Source organism: Gouania willdenowi, chromosome 16 (genome assembly GCF_900634775.1).
Source record: "Gouania willdenowi chromosome 16, fGouWil2.1, whole genome shotgun sequence".
Classification (NCBI taxonomy): Eukaryota; Metazoa; Chordata; class Actinopteri; order Blenniiformes; family Gobiesocidae; genus Gouania; species Gouania willdenowi.
The window spans coordinates 24,918,533-24,940,820 of record NC_041059.1 but is presented as its reverse complement, the minus strand read 5'-3'; the positions used below and the strand labels follow the sequence as shown (position 1 = coordinate 24,940,820).

Here is a 22,288-nt window from a genome sequence, read left to right as displayed (position 1 = left end):
AAAGACTGGCTGAACAAGCAATGAAACAAATCAGCATCAGATTGCTACAGGTCGACATCCCACAGCGTGACTTTTTCCAGTGAATTATGACTTGGATTTGTTCATTAAAGCTACTGAGAAAACATTTCAATGCAATGTTTTTTTTTTTTGTTTTTTTTTTTTGTTGTTGTTGTTTGTTTTAAAAGAAACACAAAGCAGATAGAAAAAAGAGGAGAGGAGAGACAAACCAAAGCACCCTCACATTAGAGGAAATAAAAACCTAAACAGTCCCCAGTGTTGCATATCAGTAAGAGTATAAGGAGAACTAAGAAACAATAAGAAAAGAAAAGAAAGAAAGAAAGGAAAGAAAAGAAAGAAAAGAAAGAAAAGAAAGAAAGAAGAAAAGAAAAGAAAGAAAGAAAGAAAAAGAAGAAAGAAAGAAAGCAGTAGGGAGAACAGATGTATATACATTTAGCTGTGACAGTCCAGACTGTGGAAATCCTGGTGAAAGGTAGAAAATAGCTCTGTCTTCCCTTCCCCTACAAAACAAAAGCCTCCTCGTTGTCTCCACATATATATCTCACCCCTTTGTGTCATCTATAAAAGCTGCGGCACAATAAATTACAATCTCATTCTCCAAAAAAAAAGAAAGAAAAAAAAAAAGAAAAAAGAAAATAAAAATATCTACGAGCGTTTCCTTGTATAGTAAAGCAACACAAAATGTCTGCAGTGGGATGCATGGCAATAATCACACAAAAAACAAGACCGTTTTTAAATTAATAATAATAATAATAATACTAATAATAATAATAATTTTGATCATAAGCTGCGTTTTTGGAATGTAAACAAAATAAGTAATTAGAATTAAAAAGCCGTGTCATCAATTCTGCTTTAACGTTTGCATTAATTTCGCCATTTTCTGCATCTCACGTTCTGATTAAATCCAATTCATTTTTAAACGTTCTTATTTTGACGTGTTTTCAGCTTTTATAGCTCGATTTTTTTTTTTTCCCAACGATCCATTGTGTTTTACTAGCGCACACGCCAAAACTCCTTTAATGATACAAACAAATTAAACATATTTAGCGGGCGTAGCTATTTAAAAATAAATCTCACATAAAATAAAAACAGATATTTACTAAACTGTCTATGAGCATTAATTCGGCAATTTAATAAGGAAAGCGTCTTCAAAATACAAGGCAATAGGTAGGCTATTAGGAAGTGGATTTGAAACTCAAGATTCTTTTTTATTTAAAAAAAACAAAAACAAAACAAAACATCAATTTATTCAAAAGTGCCCCAGTGGAAAGAAAACAAGATGAAATCAAGACTTTTAAAGTTATACAATATTTACAAAAGTTGATCCAAAGGTTTTATGAGAGTTGACGCCATTTGATCAGTGGATTTTTTTTTTCTTTAATTTTTATTTTTTATGAACATTTGTTTATCTGTATCTATATCCTGTTTGTAGAGAGAGAGCGAAAAGTGCCATTAAATCCAACCAATCGTATCGGAGCCCTTTGTTGAGCGTGGAACGCACTGAGGGGTGAATATCCAAATTATTATTATTAAAATTATTATTATTAATGGGAATATTGTTTTTTTGTTTATACTGCGGGTTGACTTACAGGTCATGCACTCTCTTAATTTTCTCATGTACACTCAATCCAATTGGATGTAGCATTTAGCATAATAATAATAATAATAATAATAATAATAATAATAATAATAATAATAATATATGTTAATGATGAAGTGAAGACACTGCAGGCCACGTGTCTCAGCGGTGTTTTGACAGATGGCTCTCGGCCGATGCTCACTCTCAGCTGGGCTCCACTCTGGGGGCAGCAGCCTTTACCGGCCTCCAGTTTATACTCCATTAACGCAGCTCCTTTGACCCCCCACTACGACCCACACATGCATCACTGCTGGACGCACAATTCAAAGCTACAAAAAAAAAAAAAAAAAAAAAAAAAGAAGAAGAAAGAAAAGAAAAACCCACCTGCACTCTTTCCCTTTTTACGCACAGCAGAGAAGATGCGCGCTAGCTTTGTTATCTAAGTTGTGAATGGAACGCGTTTAGTTGTGCCTTTTTTTTTGTGTTCATGTTCACCCTTAGCTCCTTCCCTCTTTTTTTGTTTTTTACCCCTCATACTGGTTTTAAGTACACAAAGGAGGCTACACCTTGAGACTGCGTTGACTGGAGTCACAGTGCTGGGCATGTATCCACAGGCTTATTTTTCCTTCAGCTCTGGCAGAGGAAAAAACCAGTCCTGTCCTCCCCTCACTCATTTTTCAGAGGTTCACTGCAGATGTTGTGTAAGTACTCACTGCCATCTAGTATACGTAAAGCACCCACTATATCGCTTCATAGTCCAGTGATTTATATATAACCTCGGGGGGGATAAATAAACGGATAAACCAGTCCTGGCTGTGTTCATTGGACCGGGGTTTGGACCCCGTGGTGTGGCGGCGTGTCCCCGTACACATCCTCGCTCCCCGGCAGCGCCCCTCCGGGAGGGGTCATCCGTTTCTCCTTCTGTCTCCTGTTACAGAACCAAACCCTCACCACCTCCTTCTCCATGGTTGCAGACTGTCCGCCAGGGCGAATTATTTCCGACGCTGCGGGTTTTTGGGGACTTCAAAAAATGGCTCTCCAAAGCTCTTTTACGCCTCACCTCGATTGAATGTCCGTCTTTTTTCCTTTTCCTCCCTTGCGCCGCGATTTTGTCCAAGCTAGTGGGGCTGCCTGAGGTGGAGTCCGCCTCCTCAGCCACTTGTCTAAACAGAGGCTTCAGTTTGCACATGTTTTTGAAGCTGAGCTGCAGGGCCTCAAACCTGCAGATGGTGGTTTGGGAAAACACATTCCGTAAAGGGTCCCCAGGGCGAGTCCCACGTCCGCCTGCGTAAAGCCCAGCTGATCCTCCGCTGTTTAAACTGCTTTGGCAAACTGCTCCAGGTCGTCCGATGTCGGCGTATCCTCGTCCGAGTGGTCGTGGTGACTCTGTGGTGGTGCTGGTGCTGATGCTGGGACGGTGGGTGTCCGTGCTCGCTGAGGTGCGGGCATGTGGATGGTCGTCATGGACTGTCTCTGAGGCTGTGTGGTGGTGCAAACCCTGCCGCCGCCCGGAATCAGCCCGTTGACGCTGAAGCCGGCTGGGAGTAAATAAGTGCTCTGGCCGTTGGTCGTCGCCATGCTCGGTATGTGCGCCGCGGGTGGTGGTTCTCCACGCCCGCGCGTCGTGGTGGTTCCCGTGCGTCTGGTGCACCAGGTGGGGCGGCCGTGCCTGGTGCTGCAGGTTGCTGCTGGAATGTGCATCTCGTCCCGGGCGCCCTGCACCGCGGGTTTGATGTCCTGCTCCGTGCCGAGCGGGCTGGAGGACCATGGGGCTGCGTCTCCGTGGGACAGCGCCGTGATCCACTGGTGCGCGTGGCTCAGCGTGTGGCTGTTGCTCTGCAGCGGGTAGTCGCTCTGCAACAGGCTCTGCGCGTCCCGGTACGCCGAGGCTTGCTGCATACTGCCGGGCTCCGAGTGCACGATGGATGCGCTGGAGGTGAGGGATGCTGTAATGGTTTGGATGCGGCGGTCGCCATGACTCTCGGAGCCGGGACTGGTCGCTCTGATTCACTGAAGCTCACATTTGACAGAGCCTCTCCTGCCCACAGGCGGCTCCCAGGCGCTCTGCCAGGAGGACGCCGGGGTGCACCTGGACTTCGCCCCACCCCGGTCGCCCATTGGATGCTGGAGCGTGATGGACGTGGTTGCCAAGAGCAACCGCGTGGCGATTGGCTGCGCAGAAGTCTCACCAAACACTACACTCTTTGTTGAGAGGTGCGAGTTGTGGCTTCGGTGGAAGTGGAGAACTGGAGTGCCAGGATGGGGAGACGGAGCACCGGGATCAGCAGTGCAGCTGTAAGAGACAGTTGATTTCCTTTGATAATTGTTCTCTGTCCAAACCGCAGGTAGAATATTCAGGAGAGATGATGGAGATGCTGTCAAAGCATCACATCACAGACTTAAAATGGGCAGATTTTATGTGCGCGTTTAATACAGATTATGCGCAATGTTGTAGTGTCACCGGACTGTATTTTAATTGTTCAGTTAAGTGCAGGACTGTGTTTTTACTAAGTGTTCTTATATATTCATTATGTTTAGGCACATTTTTAAATGTTTTGTTCAATTTAAACGGTTCAACCCATTAGGTGCTTTATACATTTTCAACAGGGATGTAATAATATAGCCTATACAAGTATTTACTATTAGCAATCACTGTGTGAGTTTGACTGTATGAATGAAGGCACAGTGAAGTGAAAGTTTACTTATGTTGTTATTATTATTTAGAATAATATGACGATTTTTTATTTTTTTTTTTTAAATACCCATTACCACAATTTATACAAAATGGGAAAGTGATTGAACATGAAAACCTAAACCCCCCCCCCCCCCCCCCAAAAAAAAAAAAAAGGATTTTGAATTTTTTTTAACTACTTCTGGATTGAATGGAATCTGCAAAAACATAACTCCATTTACAACCTGCACTGATCTGTATTTAAACCTGTTAAAAACTAAAAAAAAAATTAAAAAACTAACCCCAAACAAAAAACAAAATGACAGATTTTTATAGACCTTTTTACTAAACTATTGTGCATTTACACTCGTTTTAAATGCCCGTTAAAGTTGTAACAATTACACCAGTATTTTCTCAATGACTGGGGAAGCTTGTAAAAACGTTACTCAGTGTGTTTTGTCTCCTTGGTGACTTGTAAATGTAAATGTCGGTCAGTTTTCCAAACAATTAAACTTTTAACAGCTCATAAAGTAAACAGATCAACTTTTAGTCCAACTAGGCTGTAAAGGGACTTTAATGAGTCTGCATCTGTTGGCTGCACACACACACACACACACACACACACACACACACACACACACACACACACACACACACACACACACACACTTCAACTAAGAATATTTCCAGAATTTATGAACTTATAATAATAAAAAGTCAAATACATCTTAAAAGTTGAAACTCTGCTGGTGTTTACAGGCCTTTTGGCTGCATCATCTCCTCAGAGGATCCACGTGGAACCATTAGAACATGTGTCATCAGGACTGCAAGGTTTCCAGTGTTTTTGTCATGTCACCATCAGTGATCCAGAAATAATTTTCAGGGCTTGTGGAGACTTATTATGGAGTTAATAGAGTGTGAAAAGCTTCCCTGGCTGCTCATGGTCCACTAAAGTGAAGATATACAGAAGTGAAGAGGAGGATTAAATCCACACTCAGGCCTCCAGAGCAGGGCACAGAGGGCAGCTTTCCATCCCATCCCAGCTGTCGTCCCCCTGGGTGTCAGCGTTCAGCACCAGGACTTGTCCAGAGAGGGGGACATTCCTGGCCCACTGCTGCTGGTTGCCATAGGGAGAGGGTATAATGAAACAACAGCAGTTGGGGTCGCTGCTTCTCCCCCTCCTGTTCATGGACTATCTAAAGGCCTCTATTAGAGAGGCTCTTTGGAGCCCGGACAAAGCCTGTGTGGGGACAGAGGAGGGAGGAGTAAAGAGTGCAGGACCTGAGAGAGAGAGAGAAGAGAGAGAGAGAGGAGAGAAGAGAGAGAGAGAGAGAGAGGAGAGAAAAGACCAGAGGAAAACTGAAAAAGATGAGAGATTAAAGAGTGTGTGCTCAAAGCTGCTCCTCACACTTTGGAGAGATAAGCAAACTGTGGAGAAAACGACTAACCAAAAAAATCCACAACATCAGAAGCTTCTTTGAACTTTATAATATGTGGAGCAGACATAACTTTCACTAACATTGGACAGCACTGATGAGCAGCCATACATTTATCTAAAATCAAATATAAGCACATTTAGCTGTTTACGGATCTGAATAAAACAAGTCACTAAAGTAAAAGCAAAAAAAAAAAAAACTATAGGATTATGGTGCACGCGCATCCTTAATATTGATAAAGTATACATTTGAAACTATTTTCAAGTTATTAACATTTTTATTTAATCTTTCAGAGCTGCAAAAGTTCACATTTTAAAAGGCAATTCACAAAAAACAAAAAGCATCCAAACTCTGCAGCAACATAGCTCCAAAAGCCCATAAATAGTGAATATTCATCTTGTATCTCGATCATGTAAATGTATTCTAAAAGTTCACACAGGGACACATGTCATGTTCATGAGCTGAGGTCTGCTAACACAATGCAGAGGCGTGCAACAGAAGGCAAGTGCTAATTGCAAAATGTTGCTCTCCCTGACCTGGACTGGATTTTCAATTCATATGTTGATTTAAGTTGTGCAACAACTTTTTTTTTTGTTCTTTTCTTTCTCATGTTTTCATGCTGTTTATTGATTTTCGTTAGAAAGAAATGTATGCAAACAATAAAAAAGTACGTTCAATAAATTTGTACATCATTCCAAAACTTTAGAATTTTATATTTTTATATATAGTAGTTAGGCTGTAACGTTTTTAGTAGTAAATGTACCATTAAATCCTATATAGGTGTGTCAAACGTGTGGCTCATGACCCAAAACAGGCTACATAATCTAAAATAGGCCTACTACATTATTTTTTTAAATAGAAAAAAGTCAAATAAATAGAACTTTCCAAATATTCAATTAACTATTTAATTTATGTATTTTATTTTGTTAAATAAGTTTGAGCTCAGGGTGTTTATGTTTAATAAGCATTTTTTTCCCAGCCTTGTAAAAGGGCTTTTCCACTGAGGATTTGGACCATAAATATAGCTGATTGTCATATAATCTAAGGGCTATGGGTCAAATTGTGTTATACATGCAAATGATGAACTCTAATTTTTCTTAAAATAAATTATATTCTTTTTTAAAAGTTGTGTTTTAAATAAATAAGTTACTATACAATATGCACTTTTATGTAAAATAACAGTTGGTGTGTTTACATGTTTACCCCCATTTATTTATTTATTTTTTAACTTATGGGGGACGATTGTGTGTCTTTATTATTCAATTTTTTTTTTATTTATTCATTTATTTAATTTTTTGATCAATTTTTTATTCGTGTTAGATTTCATTTACATTTTTGCATTTGTTGCATGCATCCCACTTTCCTTTTTCCCACCCTTTTTGTTCCCCACATCCCCATTTCCCTTGTGATGGACCGAGAAACTCAAAATGACACAAAAATCAATCCCGTAGAAAATGAGGAAAACAAAACATTGATACATAATTTAAAAAAAAAAAAAAAAAAAAAAACGCTTTTCCAGGTTAACTACATAACTGTTTTTTTTTTTTGTTTTTTTTTGCAATGAACTGATATAGAAATGAGTATAGCAAAGTGTACAGTTGAGCAATACAAGGTGTTGATTTCCTCCGTCAGAGACAAAAAGACAAAAAAAAAAATCACTTCAATAAAAAACCCTTTCAATCAAAAAAAAAAAAAAAGTGTTTAAATGAAGAAAAAATAAATAATTGCATTTGAACACATTTTTTCTTTGATTAAAAATGATTTTTTTTTTTTAATAAATTGAATAATAAACATAAATCTACCTCCATACACGTGTGACTGCAGCAGCTCCTCTATCAGTGATCATCAGTTCTAGGGACTGTAATGGCGCTCATTTCATTTCTAAGGCTAATAATCCCACAGAGTGAATCCAGCTGCAGTGACAGCACAAAGCCGTCAGGATTCAAGTCATACACCGAGAAAAGTTTCCAGACAAGGCTCAGCAATTCATTCTGGTAATACTCAACATTATTGTGGCGTAACATTGAAATCGACCAAATCAAAAGAACATTGTGGTAATTAGGCTGTAATTCAAGGAATTACCACATCACCACACAGGCTTAAATAGTCGTGTTGGGAGAAACGCAAAGCACATTATTTTAATGGTGTAATATGCAAACTATGGCTCGTTTCAATTACATGGCTTAACAATGCATAAATGATGCGAGCCTTGTTATGTGGACGCTGTTACACGGGGGCCAGTGTGAGGGGCCACACCGCCTTCTCCCAGCCCGACCCTGCCTCACGCTTTTGGGGGAATAAAACGAAACAGCGGAGAATGTGAGCGTTAAATTAACAGTAGGATAATTATATGACCCGTTTGCTGTAAAGATTCAATTTCTAACGCTCTAATTAGGAGACTGTCTCCCCATACATCAGCACACATCCCTCTGCCAGTTTCTCAGCAGAAAGCGTCCTGCGAACGGAAATAATTAGATTTTACTAAGACACGACTCGTGTAATAGGCAGAATCAAAGGAGGGGCTGGTTTAAATATGATATGGTTTTTAAATCCGCTGATTGTTCCACACACTCAGTCCACAGAGCCCCCATTTACACATAAGGACTTCAGGGTTCAAACAGGGCAGAAGATGCTGCCTGGATCCAAATCTTATATTAATCCTAAACTGTGGGAAGAACGAAACAGAAACACAACCATTTTAAAGGCGCGGATACCACATGAACAGATTCTACACAGAAAGCAGCTCAACAATGATTAATGCAGGACTAAACTTTATTCTAACAATCTGAACACTGGTCCAATTTACCATTACTAGAGATTAATATAACTTTATTGATACTATAGTGTTGTAATAGACAAAACAACTAAATAAAGAGAGTGTATGAATATCCAAAGCATATTATTATTATTATTATTATTATTATTATTATTATTATTATTGCTTGTTTTTAATCTGTAAGTATGGCCTTACCTGTCTAGATTTTCTCACAACAAAACCCAAAGGTCAGTTTAACAATGTTTCATTGCCTACAGCTCATACTTTAATGATGGGTGTGCACACCAAGTTTCAGTAACAGAAACATAAATATAAGAAATATGGTTGTAATAAATATACCTTTTCTTTTTTAATTACAAAATATATATTATTATTTTTCTACTTTTTTTTTTTTTTTTTTAATTATTCATACACAGTTTTAAGCAGTTTTTTTTTCTCCTTACCCCATCTATACAAAATGAAATTTATGTTATTTTCTTAAAAAAGGAATCACCAATATAGCAAAACAAACCTAGGCAACTCCTAAAAATAAATTAAATATTCTTCTTCTCCCCCCTTCTTTCTTTAACCCCCACTCCCAAAAATAAATAAATATTATTTTATTATCATTTAATAATAATAATAATAATAATAATAATAATAATAATAATAATAATAAAACCAACAACAACAAAAACTAAAGATATGAAATAAAATGGTAATTCTTTTAACTGCTGATGTTTAGGCTAATCAAATGACAAAAGTGTTTGTAAAGTAAACACATGCACTACCCTAATGTTATAATCAAGAAATAAAAATAAAAAAGTCACAGTATGATTGAATGAATGAATGAATGAATGAATGAATGAATGAATGAATGAATGAATGAATGAATGAATGAATGGTAAGGATCACCTGCTTTACCTTTGACCTGCCATAGGGGGCGTTTAGCACCAATGCAAATTGCTGTTTGTTTATAGTTTATTTTAAAAAAAAAAAGACAGAAAAGAAGTTAAATGTGTCTTTATGTTCCTGTTCCATAATGCTGTCATAGTGTGGATTGTGTTACTATTTCACATCAGCTGCTGGGATATCAATAATTTTCCACAGAATCCTGTTTTTTGAGTCTTACATAACTGAGCCGACTTTAGGCCTTTCATCCTGTACCGTAATTGTGTGTGCACATCACAGACGTGGGAGATTGGCAGGCGGTGTGGAGGATTAATACTGGGGCTGAGTGACGACATGCAGCATGGGAGGGGATGAGAGAGGACAAAAAGTGGGGAGAGAGTTAACGAGAGGGAGAGCATTAATTGTGCGCTTTGTGCGGGGGGCTCTTTGCTGAGTGTGTCTGTCGAGGTGCGGCTGTAACCCCTCCACAGCCCCTCCGTGATCTGAGCCAGCTCTCAGGCTGCTGTATTCCAATGCAATTAGGCCACTCAAAGGCCTGCTTAAAGCTGCACCCCCACCACACACACACACACACACAGTCAGATTGCAACCGCTTCTATGGGTCCTCTCCATTGTAGCAGGGAGGTGTATTCTGTCCCCTCTTTGAGGCCCAGGATGAAGAGACCACCCCGGGGGAACAGAAAAAGCGAGGATTACCTCTCTTTCTGTCCCCTTTACTCCACCTCTCTCCCTCTCTTTCTGCCCTTTCATCCCTCTTTCTCTCTAAAAGAGTTCACCTCTAAAGTCTGTCAGCTCAGGCAGGCACATGCAGAGCTGCAGCTCCACCGCTCTGGACTTTTTCATTTTATTTTTATTGTGACAAAAAAGAGGTGTTTCTGTGATGGATGTCATTGAGGGGCTGCTCCAGCTATATCTTCCTCTCTCCCTCTTTCATTATTCATGTAGTCATACATTTCAACAAGTGGCGTGGAGTGTGCAGCTATAAGCGTTGGCATCAGTGAGCCCACTGCACGCTGTGTTAAGAGAAAGCTCTTCATAGCACAGCTCTCCTGGCACAGGTTCTGTGTCTCATTCCCCAGAAAGCATTTAAAGCAGATTACAATCTAACGCTACACATCCACAGAAGAGGAAAAAGAAGAAGAAGAAAGAAGAAGAAGAAGAAAAAAAAAAAAAAAAACCTGGCACATTAACACCTGTGATACTACTCAATGGCATCAACAGATTAACGAGGTAATCCACACAATGAGGGCTTTGATTCGTGTGCCTTGGCAGCCAGGGACACTAGACACAATGCGCACTGTTATTTCAGACCGTCCCAGCACGAGAAAACCTGGCAGACGCCATTCCCCTTTTTGTCTTCCTGTCAGATGAGCTTTTGAAGATTTTTAACTTGTGCATCTGGTGCTTTTTGCCCGTCTCCACCTCAGAGAAATAACCCGCTGGCTGCTCCTGTGCGAAGGGACAGAGGGGAGGAATCATAAGGCTTTCTGAAGGCTGTTTAAACAGCAGGGCTGAGGAGCTCGCCATCAATCCACCCCCCATCACCCCATTTTTCTGCATAAGGACGTGCATGTAGGACGTTTGCGTGTGTGTGTGTGTACGTGTGCGTATGTGTGTCATAGATCTCCAGTCCCATCGCTCATGTGCGGCTCGATTAGCCCCACGTGGCTCGTTCGTCAGACGTAGAGGCAGAGCAGATGGCAGGAGACGCACCGTGTTACCATGCTGCAGCACTATGTAACGCTGCTCTAATTGAAACATCAATACAGCCCTGTCAATATAGCACTACTGCTATGTTACAAAACACCGCAAACCGACAGTAAGCTATCGGTTGGAATGCTTTTCTCTCACAACTTTGTTTATCTCTGGATCAGTCTGTTTCTGTTGGAGGATCGTTCCGCTTATAAGGGAGTGTTGGCTCTACGTTGCTCATAGAAAACGACAATTATCCTCTTTGCCAGTTATTGGAAGTTATTTGGATCAGTGATCCTGATCATGGTACCATGATCATTCACACTTTTAAGGCTCGGGAGAAATTTATATCACCATTAATAGCGATGGAGTAGGTCCAAATGTATGGACGCCAACATATTTCTTTTGAAAAATGGCGCAATCCGGATCCGATCCGGATGAAACTCAGTGGGGTAATTGAGGAACTAACCCGACAAAACAAAGACAAATTTAATAAAGATCGGTCAATTACAAACTGAGTGTTTGCAATCCGTGTACCCTTCGTTCTTTGGTTATTTTGTTTCAAAACCAAATTAAAAAATAGAAAAAAATCAGTGTACCCTTAAATCCGTGTACCCTCCGTCTTTGGTATTCCATTTTGAAACCAAATCAAAATAACAAATAAACAGTGTGGTTATTTTGTTTTCTGACTTAAAACCGAAACAGAAATACAGAAAAACCACCCAAGCAGCATTTTTCTGTTTTAAAATAAATCTTGTTCTGTTTGTGTGATATATGGATATTTACGGGGAAACTAGGACGAGAGCTTCATGTTTATCTCACCACACAGAATCACCGACAGACGGATAAAAAATGATCTTGTGTCATGTTTCCACCTCACACTGATGGCAGAGGCGTTAATTTGTGTGTCGATGACGTTTCGTTAAAGAGTTATTGATGCTGGAAGTCCGAATCTGTGAATATCTCCCAACTTTACCGATCAGTGTTACGGTCCAAACAGTATCCAGATAAACTGGTGACTAAACTGTCTTTTTGCTCCCGGACGAAAAAAGGAGCAACACACAAGTCACATTACTGGTGAATTGAAACTTTATTAATACATAAATAAATCAAAACAAAAAAACGGATGTAGAACCAGAGGTGGTGTAATGAGTCGACTGGTGCTCCTCATTTCTTGTGATCAACTTTCATGTGTGTTGATGGCTGCCATTAGCGGTATTTATAACGTGCAAAAAAAAAAAAAAACATTTTTACTGTCCCTCAAAGAAGCTGTAATTGTTTTTGCAAAAGTGTCAAATGATAGAAGTTCTAACATCTATTGTTCCTCACACCAGCCTCACAGTCTATAGTCACTCACCAGTTTATTTGGATACTATTTGAACTGTAACAATGCAAAACAAAACATAAATGTGAGCAGCTTTTTATGAGCTAATACATCCACAGACTGAATGAAAACATGAGTACGACCAGAAAACCGCTGAAATAAATCTTAAACAGTCCTATTGTGTGAGAAGACCAGGTCCAGGACCTGGGGAAAGAAATGAAACGAGGTACAGTGGACTTTCTCCGTAAATACACAAATATCACACAAACAGAACAAGTTTAAGAAGAAGTTTTTCTGTATTTCTGTTTTGGTTTTAAATCAGTAAAACAAAATAACCACACTGTTTATTTGTTATTTTGATTTGGTTTTAAAATGGAATAACCAAAGAACAAAGGATACACGGATTGAAACACCTCTCTTATTTACATTGTCGATAAAGTTTCCTGCATTGCATTGTGGGATGTGGAGTACGTAGACGAATGCCCATAGATCTGTTTTTCCGACAGTGTTGCTAAGAAAGTGTTTACGGTGGAGATGAAAACAAACTTTCGAGCAGCAACTTCAACCTTTTTACAAGAAAATGATCACCTTTATTGATCTATGAGGCTTTATCTGATATAAATATCATGCCAAGCATCTTTAAACTTTAGGTTCTGCTTGATTCTAATACCATTATTTGCTATTGTCATGATAAAGTTTATGTGCAGAATAATGAGTAAAATTGACCACTTTGAGCTTCTGCTAAGTGGCGTACTAGTTAGCATTACTACCTCACAGCATGAAGGCCTGTGGTGCTGTGGTTGATTCTAAGGTTGGCGACCGTACTGTGCATGCTTGCATGTTCTCAATAGGTCAGTCTGTGCGTGTTGGCCTTGGGACAGACTGGTGTTCTGCACCCGTACCCTGCCTTGCGGCGGAAGTGAACTGGTCTAGGCACTAGCAGCATGTGTACAGGGTAAATTGGGTACAGAGAAAATGTGAATAAATCTTATTTATTTTATTTATTTTATTTATTCAGTTTATTTCCGACATGGTTACATTCACTTTTTTTTTTTTCATTTTTTTTTTTTCTTTTTTGTACATGCCGAAAAAGGAGACGAGAGAAGCAGTTTGATGCTAGCACTTTTTTTTTTTTTTTTTTTTTTTACAAAGGTTAGATACAAATGCTGGCTATCGCTATTGTATATGCTATCACCAGTTCAGTAATGTATGACCTAGACATGCTGGGGGCTAGGTGCATATGTCATCCTGGCTTTAAATGTGCAATCAACATCTTTGTGTCTGGCTATCATCACCCACTGCACATGGTAAACAGAGATGCAGCGCCCTAAAGCATGGCTGTGATTTAACTTGGATTTTTCGAAATCTACAGTATCAGAAATATTGTCCAGTCAATGTCCTCCGTGATTAGCAGTGCAAAGCATTCAGAATCAGCAAGGAATGTGTCTGTAGCCTAAAAAGAGGCTGATGTAACTTTCTTTAAATAAACATTTTTAAATCATAACACAGACAAACACCAGCCTCCTCACACCCCTTTAATTGGATGGCCAGAGAGGATAAGAAGCAGATCGTTTCTTAAGCAACTTGCACAATCAATATGTTGGTTCGTCAACTATATTTTTAACCCAATATGGCAGATGGAGAAAAATAAACTATCTCAGCCCTACAGCAAATCATTAATTGAGTCAGCAGTATGACTAAATACCCTAGCATTAGTTTCTATGGAAATACTGTTGAAACCCTTGGTAGAAAACTCTACAGGACAGAGCTTCAACTGTGAAAAACACAGTGACATATCAATTTACTATACAAACTACCACAATTTTTAATTAAAAAAAAAAAAAAAACAATTTGCAATTCCTGAATAATATAGTTACAGTATGTTATTCTGATGGTTTTTAAAAAAACACTATTCATCTGAGCTATTTTCTAACCATGGCTTCATAAGTTACCTTTACAACTAATGATGTAATAGCCATTATATTGCATTTCTACCTAATATTCCTTGTTTATACAGTAGCTCTAGTGCAGTAACTGTTATATTAGAAGGTGAATAAATAACCGTATCGTACTGCTAGAAACTAACACTCTCACATGGTTTTGATCTACAATCTGACATTATCGGCAATTTAGTGGAGAACAGAGAGGAAAAAGTCGGAACGGAATTAATTTATTTGTCCAAGTCAATGAGGAGTGACGCATCCTCCGTAATGAATGGGTAATCCATTTCTTATTGCAGCGAGCTGAATTCACCCTTCATTGAAGTGGAAAAAGTCAAACACATCTTTCAATAACCTTTATGGCTTCTTGGATGAACATGGAAGTAAGGTGTGTGCTGACACGGCTGCTAAAACAGTTTTTTTTTCTTTTTGTGAAGCATTTCTGTGATTATGTGTGTTTTTGCAGTTCAATGAGTAATTGCATTTTTATCGAAGTTAGGAATTCACAATAAACAATCCCTGCTTTAACTCAGGCATCAGGTGGAAATACAATAGCCTTTGTAAAAAAATTGTGCTGGGACAAAATAATCTGTATCTAACCCTGAATCATGTTTGGAGTTTCCTCTCCGTAAACCTCAACTTCCTTGCTTTACAGGTTCTTGATTTGTTGCGTTTAAGGAGTCAGACTGGTGCACCAAATCCTCAGCTGGTTGTAATGGTAAGGACCTTTATTCTTAATGCATATTAGTCATGTTTCATGATATCAGCCCATTCACTGCGTAATCCCGCTGTAATACCCTGTTTATGAATAGGAACAGGTCATAAAACCATGCAGCACCCTACAAGCGCCATCTTTAACTAATCAGTTAATATTCCCCTTTAAAAAGCAAGATTAAACACTTCCTTCATACTCAACAATCTACTGATAACACCCTTAGAGATTTTGCTTTAAAATCAGTTTAAGATGATTCTTGCTTTCTAATGATGATCTGTACACTCTAGAATTGACCTATATACAGATGTGTCAGCAGCTTTGCTACACTGTAATTTATCTATACTAGTAGAGTGCCCGTTGGATGTATGCATTCATATAGTGGGAGGAGCTTAAGTAGAGTTGTCAACTATGGCCAAATGAGTATGTGTTTGAAGGTTGGATGTACAAAGAGGTGTACATACTCTGTACTCTGTAGTGTTATAAAAGGGTATATTTGCAGGTGCAAAGTAAAATAGCGTGTGCAATTCCCCTGGTTTTATTCTATGGGACAAGCGCATGATAAATTGACAAATAAAGTTTGCACCAATGTTCGCTGGACTTAAGCAAATGGCTAATAAATGTCCCGGAGCATCATATATGTAAAGCCCTTTACAAACACGGTTAAACTCTGGAACCCTGGGTGTTTGTACACACAGTCACATCCTCTTTTCTGATCCGGAGGTTATCCTTCCAGGGCCCTAGTGTCCTAGCTAGGCTCAAGCATGACCGCTTGTTTGTACAAAGCAGCAGATTCTTCTCATACTCTGCCTGTGGCGTCAATGGAACGCGCAATGTAACAGACTCACACGCTTCCCCACGTGCCTTTGTTTTGCTTTTCCTAATTTACGTAAGGTGTGCATTAGGTTATAAACACGTGGTGTAAATATCAGTGTTTATAATACTATGTTCGCAGAGAAATGTGCATGAGAAATGTTTCGCTGCTCGCTTTGAGCACAGCCGCTGCCTGCTGCCTCCCCACCCCCGCTACTGCTGCGTTCAAACACTAAATACTGAAGTTACACCAACTTTGCGGGCATGTGTGTCCAGAGCCAGAGAATATCATTGACTGTGCCACAGTTTTGGCCAGATATATCTAACAAAAGAGAACAAAACAAAATTAAATTTACCAGAAGAGCACGTCCCACATTTCTGTTCTTTCCCTTTACTTTATAGTAGTAGTAGAGTAGTAATAGTAGTATCAGTGTGCGTACGGCTCAGATGCCCCCTCCCCCCTCTCATGTCCCTTCCGGTCTAATCAACGTTGATTTAAAAATAAAGATTACACACCCTCGGGCTATGCGCAAGCTGTGTACGACATTTCCGGTGAATCAGACACTGTGTCAGGGAGATATGCGCTCCACATGCACACAGACAGACCTTCCTTGTATTTATAGATATACATGTCAGCGTATATGGCCCATTTGTATGTATGTGTATGTATGTAAGCAGATCTTTATCGATATGTGTAAGCAGAGGTGCACATAACCTTTTTGTTTTGGTGCTCAGGGAACACTCAGGGTTGGTGCTCACTTTCTGAAACACATGTTTTTTTTTTTATAACCATCACACAGACGGACCATATTGGAGGTATGTGGGAATAACGTGTCATTTTACTTTACTTTCAACTAAAAATGACTAGAAACAGCCCAATCAAATCTCTGTTCTTTAAAGCCTCACAGAATATGAAGAAAGATTTATAACATGATCGAAAACTAAAAGTAGAAATATCTTAAAAAAAAAAAAAAAAAATAATTCAAGCAACATTTGTTATTAAAAAAAACCTGAATGTTCTGTTATCCTAAAGTTATCAAATTGTGGATGTAAAAGGTCTACTGCCGCCTACTTCTCTTTTTTTTTTACAGCGTATTCTGAAACACAGTTCTGTGTGTTCATCATTCATGTGAAGCCATCTGACCTCAAGTAGCCACTTGTGCCTGAACACACGCTTCAGACTCACTCTTGCGTTACTTTGGAGGTGGAAACACCAAAGTAATGCCTAATGGAGCTTCTCTGACATTTTGACAATGTTCTAAAAACTACGGCTCATACTCTGAAGTACAGTCTTAGGATCTATAGTGATAATAAGGCTATTGGCTCCCTATTAAGAGCTGGCTCTTCCCACTCCCATGTGGCTCCTCAGATTTTTTATTTTTTTTTATCTTGCATGAATTATTACTTAAACTCAGAAACTGTCCATGACATTAAAGTGTGACCAAAATTAGTTCCATTTTCTTTCACTAATTTCCCTCGCCTTTCACTGTGCAGTCCCTGCAAATACTGTATTTCCATCTCCCTCTTTTCTCCCTCCCTCCTCTATAGTCTATAGTCTCACCCCTCTCCATTTCATAGTTGAGAGGCAGACGGAGAAAAACATATTGATATTGACCAATCACGTATGGCTCAAAAACTAAAAACGAATGAGCTCTTAATTAGGAGAGCACCAAATCTCAGGTGCACGAATGTGTGTTATCACTTTAGATCTATTACGCATGCGCCATTGTGTGTTTTGGTCACGCATGCGCACCTGCACAACACTTATGTTCACCCCTCTGAATATATATGAGTATATTTATGTATATTATCATATTATATCATTATATATAAAATAAATTTAGTTGAGCCTAATTGTGTCTTTAGCAGACAGTATTTGTACTCGCAGTGTTTTACAGTCCCCCAGCTTTAAAGCTGTTGTTTTGTCAGAGATGGTCCTAAGCATTAATAGCAGTTGTTTGAAACACAGTTGTCATCCTTTTCCTTTGAACCAGACAGATGATTCATCTTTTGCCTCTGACTTTACCAAGGCCTTTTCACCCTGTGAGCAGCAGCGGCATCTTGAGACATAGAGTCCTGCAACGTAAGCAGCTGATAATCAATGTGTATCAACATGCCGGAGAACAGGGGTGTCAAACTAATTTTAGTTCAGGGGCCAAATACATATACGTTTGATCTCAAGCGGCCCGCAGAGGGTGAGAATCGAATAATTTCAACATTAATGCTTCTTTGCATTTTCATGTATAAATGATATAAAAGTATGGTTGAAGAGTATATAACAAACCAACAATATCCAAGCAATAGGTGACAGGTAGTGACTATATTTATTTAATTTGGGGAAATCTTGTCAAATGATTTGAGGATTGAGCAGGATTTTGGAAAATTATTATAATTTTTTTTCAACAATTTGATCGTAAAAATGACTTGCATCGTGTTATACAAACATGGGAAAACTGCCAACTATTGCAGAGTTTTATTAAATTTGTGATAAATTGAATCAAAGTCCACTTGAATAAATGTAAAGTTCTACGTCCAAATAAAACTGTTTTTATTAGTGTATTATTGTGCATGGATGCCAATATTTACGTTTTGGATATGATACAGTGATTTAAAATGACTCCCAATTCCTGCTTAATTTCAATAAATAATTCCCATGAAAGTTTCAAATTTTTTTAACATTTCACAAATTCCTGAGCTTAAGTCACCGAGCAAATTTGCCAGATATTTTACGCCCCTTTGCATCCCTACTGAGATATCTACAACTAAATGATTTGGTCATTCACACTTTTTTCTCAGCCATTTCTACTTTACCCTGTGGGCCAATTTGGATGGGCCGGATTTGGCCCCCGGGCCTCGAGTTTGAGCTGTTAATAAGTAATTAATTGTAATTAAAAAAAAAAATAGAAATGAATAAATCTGTACGGGGAGTATGACTTGTTTGTGTAATTATATGAAAAGGTCAAAAACAGGAGAGAAATCTTATTTAACGCGGTTATCTCACAAAAATGGGCCAAGACAAATGACTGAATTGAAGCTATTTCCATTTCTGTCTCTGGCTGGGAGATCAACACTCAGACTCTACTTACTATTTGATCTTGGCTCAAGTTTTCAGTCAGTGTTGACGTTTGGGCGTCGTGAGGAATCCCGAGCTAAAAGCAGCTTACAGCAGGGGTTTCAGTGATACAGTGTTTAGAAGGCATGAGGAAGTGGGAGCGATGCAACAGACGGAATCATATACCACGCTTTCAATTATTTCTCACAGCATTCATGAAAATAGATGCACAGCAGGGAGTACAATATGAACGACAAAACTATAAAAAGACACGAAGCCAAACGAGAACTCCCGAGCTAAAGAAAGTGGAGCTGTGGCTGGTGAAGAGCGCAGAGCAGCTCATGTGTCTGAGAGAAGAGTGGGGGAGTGAGCGAGCAAAATAAATGCATAAATAATTGGAGGGAGACGCTATCTTGTGGATGTGTAGTGAGAGGGAAGTTGGTCTGATTATCTTGGCGGGAGTCCTTCCCTGAAAACCAGAAGCGAGTGTGTTCAAGGAGATTCAGAGAATTTACAAGAATTTCTTTTAAACTGAAGGTCAACGGTAGAACAGGGAAGTATATCTCTGTGCTGATCAGCAGCACACTGAAAGCTCAGCATGTATTAGAATAAATGCTTAGTTTGAGACAAAGTTAACGCTTTTACCTATGTTAAGCTTGCAGTGGTTATTGATAATATCAGTTGATACAAAAAAGGACAATAAAAAATGTTGGTTAGTTAAGAACATTTTACTGTGTTTGGTACAAAAAGCAGTCTTTTCTTTTTCTACCCAAACTACAGCTTCTTATTTAAATACAGCTTTTGACTTAAAAGAAAAATAATGCAGGACAAATTTTTTATTTGCTTGCTTTTTGCAGGATTACGTCACAGATTTTTTTAAAAATTTGAACCAAAAATAGACCTTACGTCATGTAGTATTCCATTACATTTTACAGGGGATCTGGAACAATATACTGATTCTGGATCAGTTTCAAAAATTAAAAAGTTCCCTATCTCTTGTCATTGGCAAAATTTCAAAAATTCATATCTTGGTTTGCTATTGACTGATTTTTATCAGTTATATTGGTGGGGTTGGTTCCTCAATAACTCCCTGATTTTCATCCATATCAGATCTGGATTGCACATTTTATCGCAATCTCATAAAAACATACATTTGGACCTACTGTATTGTTATTATTGGGGATAGAAATATACTGACTAATGTTCTGATTCTGGATCAGTTTGAAAAATGTAAAAATCCCAATCTCTCACCTTTGGTGTTTGTATTTGACTCAGTTATGTTGGGTTGGTTCCTCAATTATCCCACTGAGTTTCATCTGGATCGGATCTGAATTGTGCATTTCATTGTGATTTTTCAAAAAAAAATGGACATTTGGACTTACTGCATTGTTATTAATGAGGACAGGGATTTTTTTCATGGTACCATGATCAGGATCAGCCAATATCTGGCAAAGGGGAGATTTGGAGTTTGGTGGCGTTTTGTATTAAAAAACATCTCCGTGTCAGTAGGTGGCAGTAGGTAGCACAGCATGACTGCATTTTATGATGGGATTGTTTAATGCTGTGTGCATTAATTTATTTTGTTCAGTTGTTTGCAGAAATGAGAGTTGAGAAACACGCACAGAAAAAAAACAAATGTAAACCCTCTGTGTGTGTGTTTAGGCCAAGGGTTGGGGGGTCTTTTTGCCTCTCTGCCAAGCATTGATTTATCTTTTTCTGCAATTCATTTCTCCTCCTTGCCTTTTCAATCTATTCAGACCTGCCTCAAGGGTAAGAAGTTGGGGTAAAAGATACTACATGTGAGGGCTTGTCATGCCTCTGAACACCATTCTAGATTCAGCTATACACCCGAGGACTGTGTATTAATGGAAGGACACATCGTACTGCAACCTACCACACTAACACCTGTCGCCCTCCGGCACCCTTTTTGTCTGAGCTGCAATTGGGCTGATAGTGCAGCATAAAGGACAAACTTAAGGAAGTGCAGATAGTGAGAGGATAATGCCAAGGCCTGAAGAGAACATAGAGGTAGAGTTGAGGCATTTATAAGGTGGATGAGAAAATGAGTGATTCACTCTTGTTTTTCTTTCTGATCAGATGCTGCAGTTACATTTAATTGTTGTTCAGGTTCAGATGTAGCGTAAGGCAAGATATGATCAGAATAACAATATCTTAAGTCCTGATTTGACAGTCTGATCCCTATCTCTGTCCCTACCTTTCTGACATTTTCAAAAGTTATTACTCAGACTCAAGGATTTGTATCATAAAGCCTCCTCATTGCAGAACAGAAACGCTGCATGTGCACAAATTCAACAGTTGTAAGCCTGCGTACACACGCACACGCACACGCACACACACACACACACACACACACACTCAGTAAGCCATTCCTCAGTGTCACAGTGAGCAACGCCTGGCACATCCTTACACCTGAAGTTGATCAATGCAGATATGTCCAGGGGGAAATTGAAATCCATAGGAAATTAGGCAGGCTGAGTGATTTATTGGAATAGTAAATCACTTTGTGTTAGTGCGTGTGCATGTGTGAGTGTGTTGTGTTTGTAGTACTGTACTTAGTGTTTGGTTGAACGGTGATGTCTACATTTTTCAGTGAGTTTGGGAACCTGTCCAAAGTGGCTCAGGAAGCAGGTTTCCCTCTGGTTCACTGTAGCGTGTGCATGGGTAGATGAGCTGTAACTAAAGCTAAATACATTTTTCTCCAGGGCTTTGCATGCTAACAACAATAAAACTAGGCCCTAGAACTAAAATATTGGGCAAAAACAAATCAAATAAGAATTAAAAACAGATTTGGAAATGTATTTAGCCGAATTTCTATCATCTGATTGATTACCACACATAATAATAATAAAAAAAAAAAAATTACCAGTGGATCAAACTACAGGCCTGACTGTGATTTACTGAACTACTTTACAGTTCAGTCGTCTGTGCTTTCCTCTAAACATTTCCTGTATGTGTTCGATGAGTCATTCTTTGTGGCTGAATTGGTATATCTGAGTTTTATCTTTTATAGCAAAACTTTATAAATAAACACATTCCTTTAAAACACTATAGTTACTTTACGCCTTCATAGGTTACACAATGATCATCTAGATAATTAGCTGATTTTATCAGCTGATAATTTCAATAAAATGTAATATTGGTTGAGATTGTATTTTTCTTCATGTCTGCTTTTGTCGTCTTAAGTTGACATTATATGAAGGGCAATCTTTTCTTGACAAATATACATGATTTTGTTGTCTTGCAAAAAATAAATGAATTGATCATATTGCATACATGTGACCACCACCAGCCCCTCTCAAGAAACACAGGTTAGTTTAGAAGATGATCAGTGAATATCACAAAGAGGTTGAGTTGCACAATATT

At 38.9% G+C, this 22,288-nt stretch overlaps 1 protein-coding gene across 1 annotated transcript; it reads right to left on the bottom strand.

Annotated features, from left to right (window-relative positions):
• Positions 1 to 366: 366 nt before the first annotated feature.
• pou3f2b (POU class 3 homeobox 2b) lies at positions 367 to 4,027 on the bottom strand. Its single transcript, XM_028471600.1, is given in 9 exon segments — positions 367 to 2,611; positions 2,613 to 2,848; positions 2,851 to 2,985; positions 2,988 to 3,048; positions 3,051 to 3,100; positions 3,103 to 3,194; positions 3,196 to 3,292; positions 3,295 to 3,544; positions 3,547 to 4,027. Coding segments are annotated over 9 exon segments (1,143 nt in total). The 5' UTR covers positions 3,574 to 4,027; the 3' UTR covers positions 367 to 2,416.
• Between the last annotated feature and the right edge of the window lie 18,261 nt (positions 4,028 to 22,288).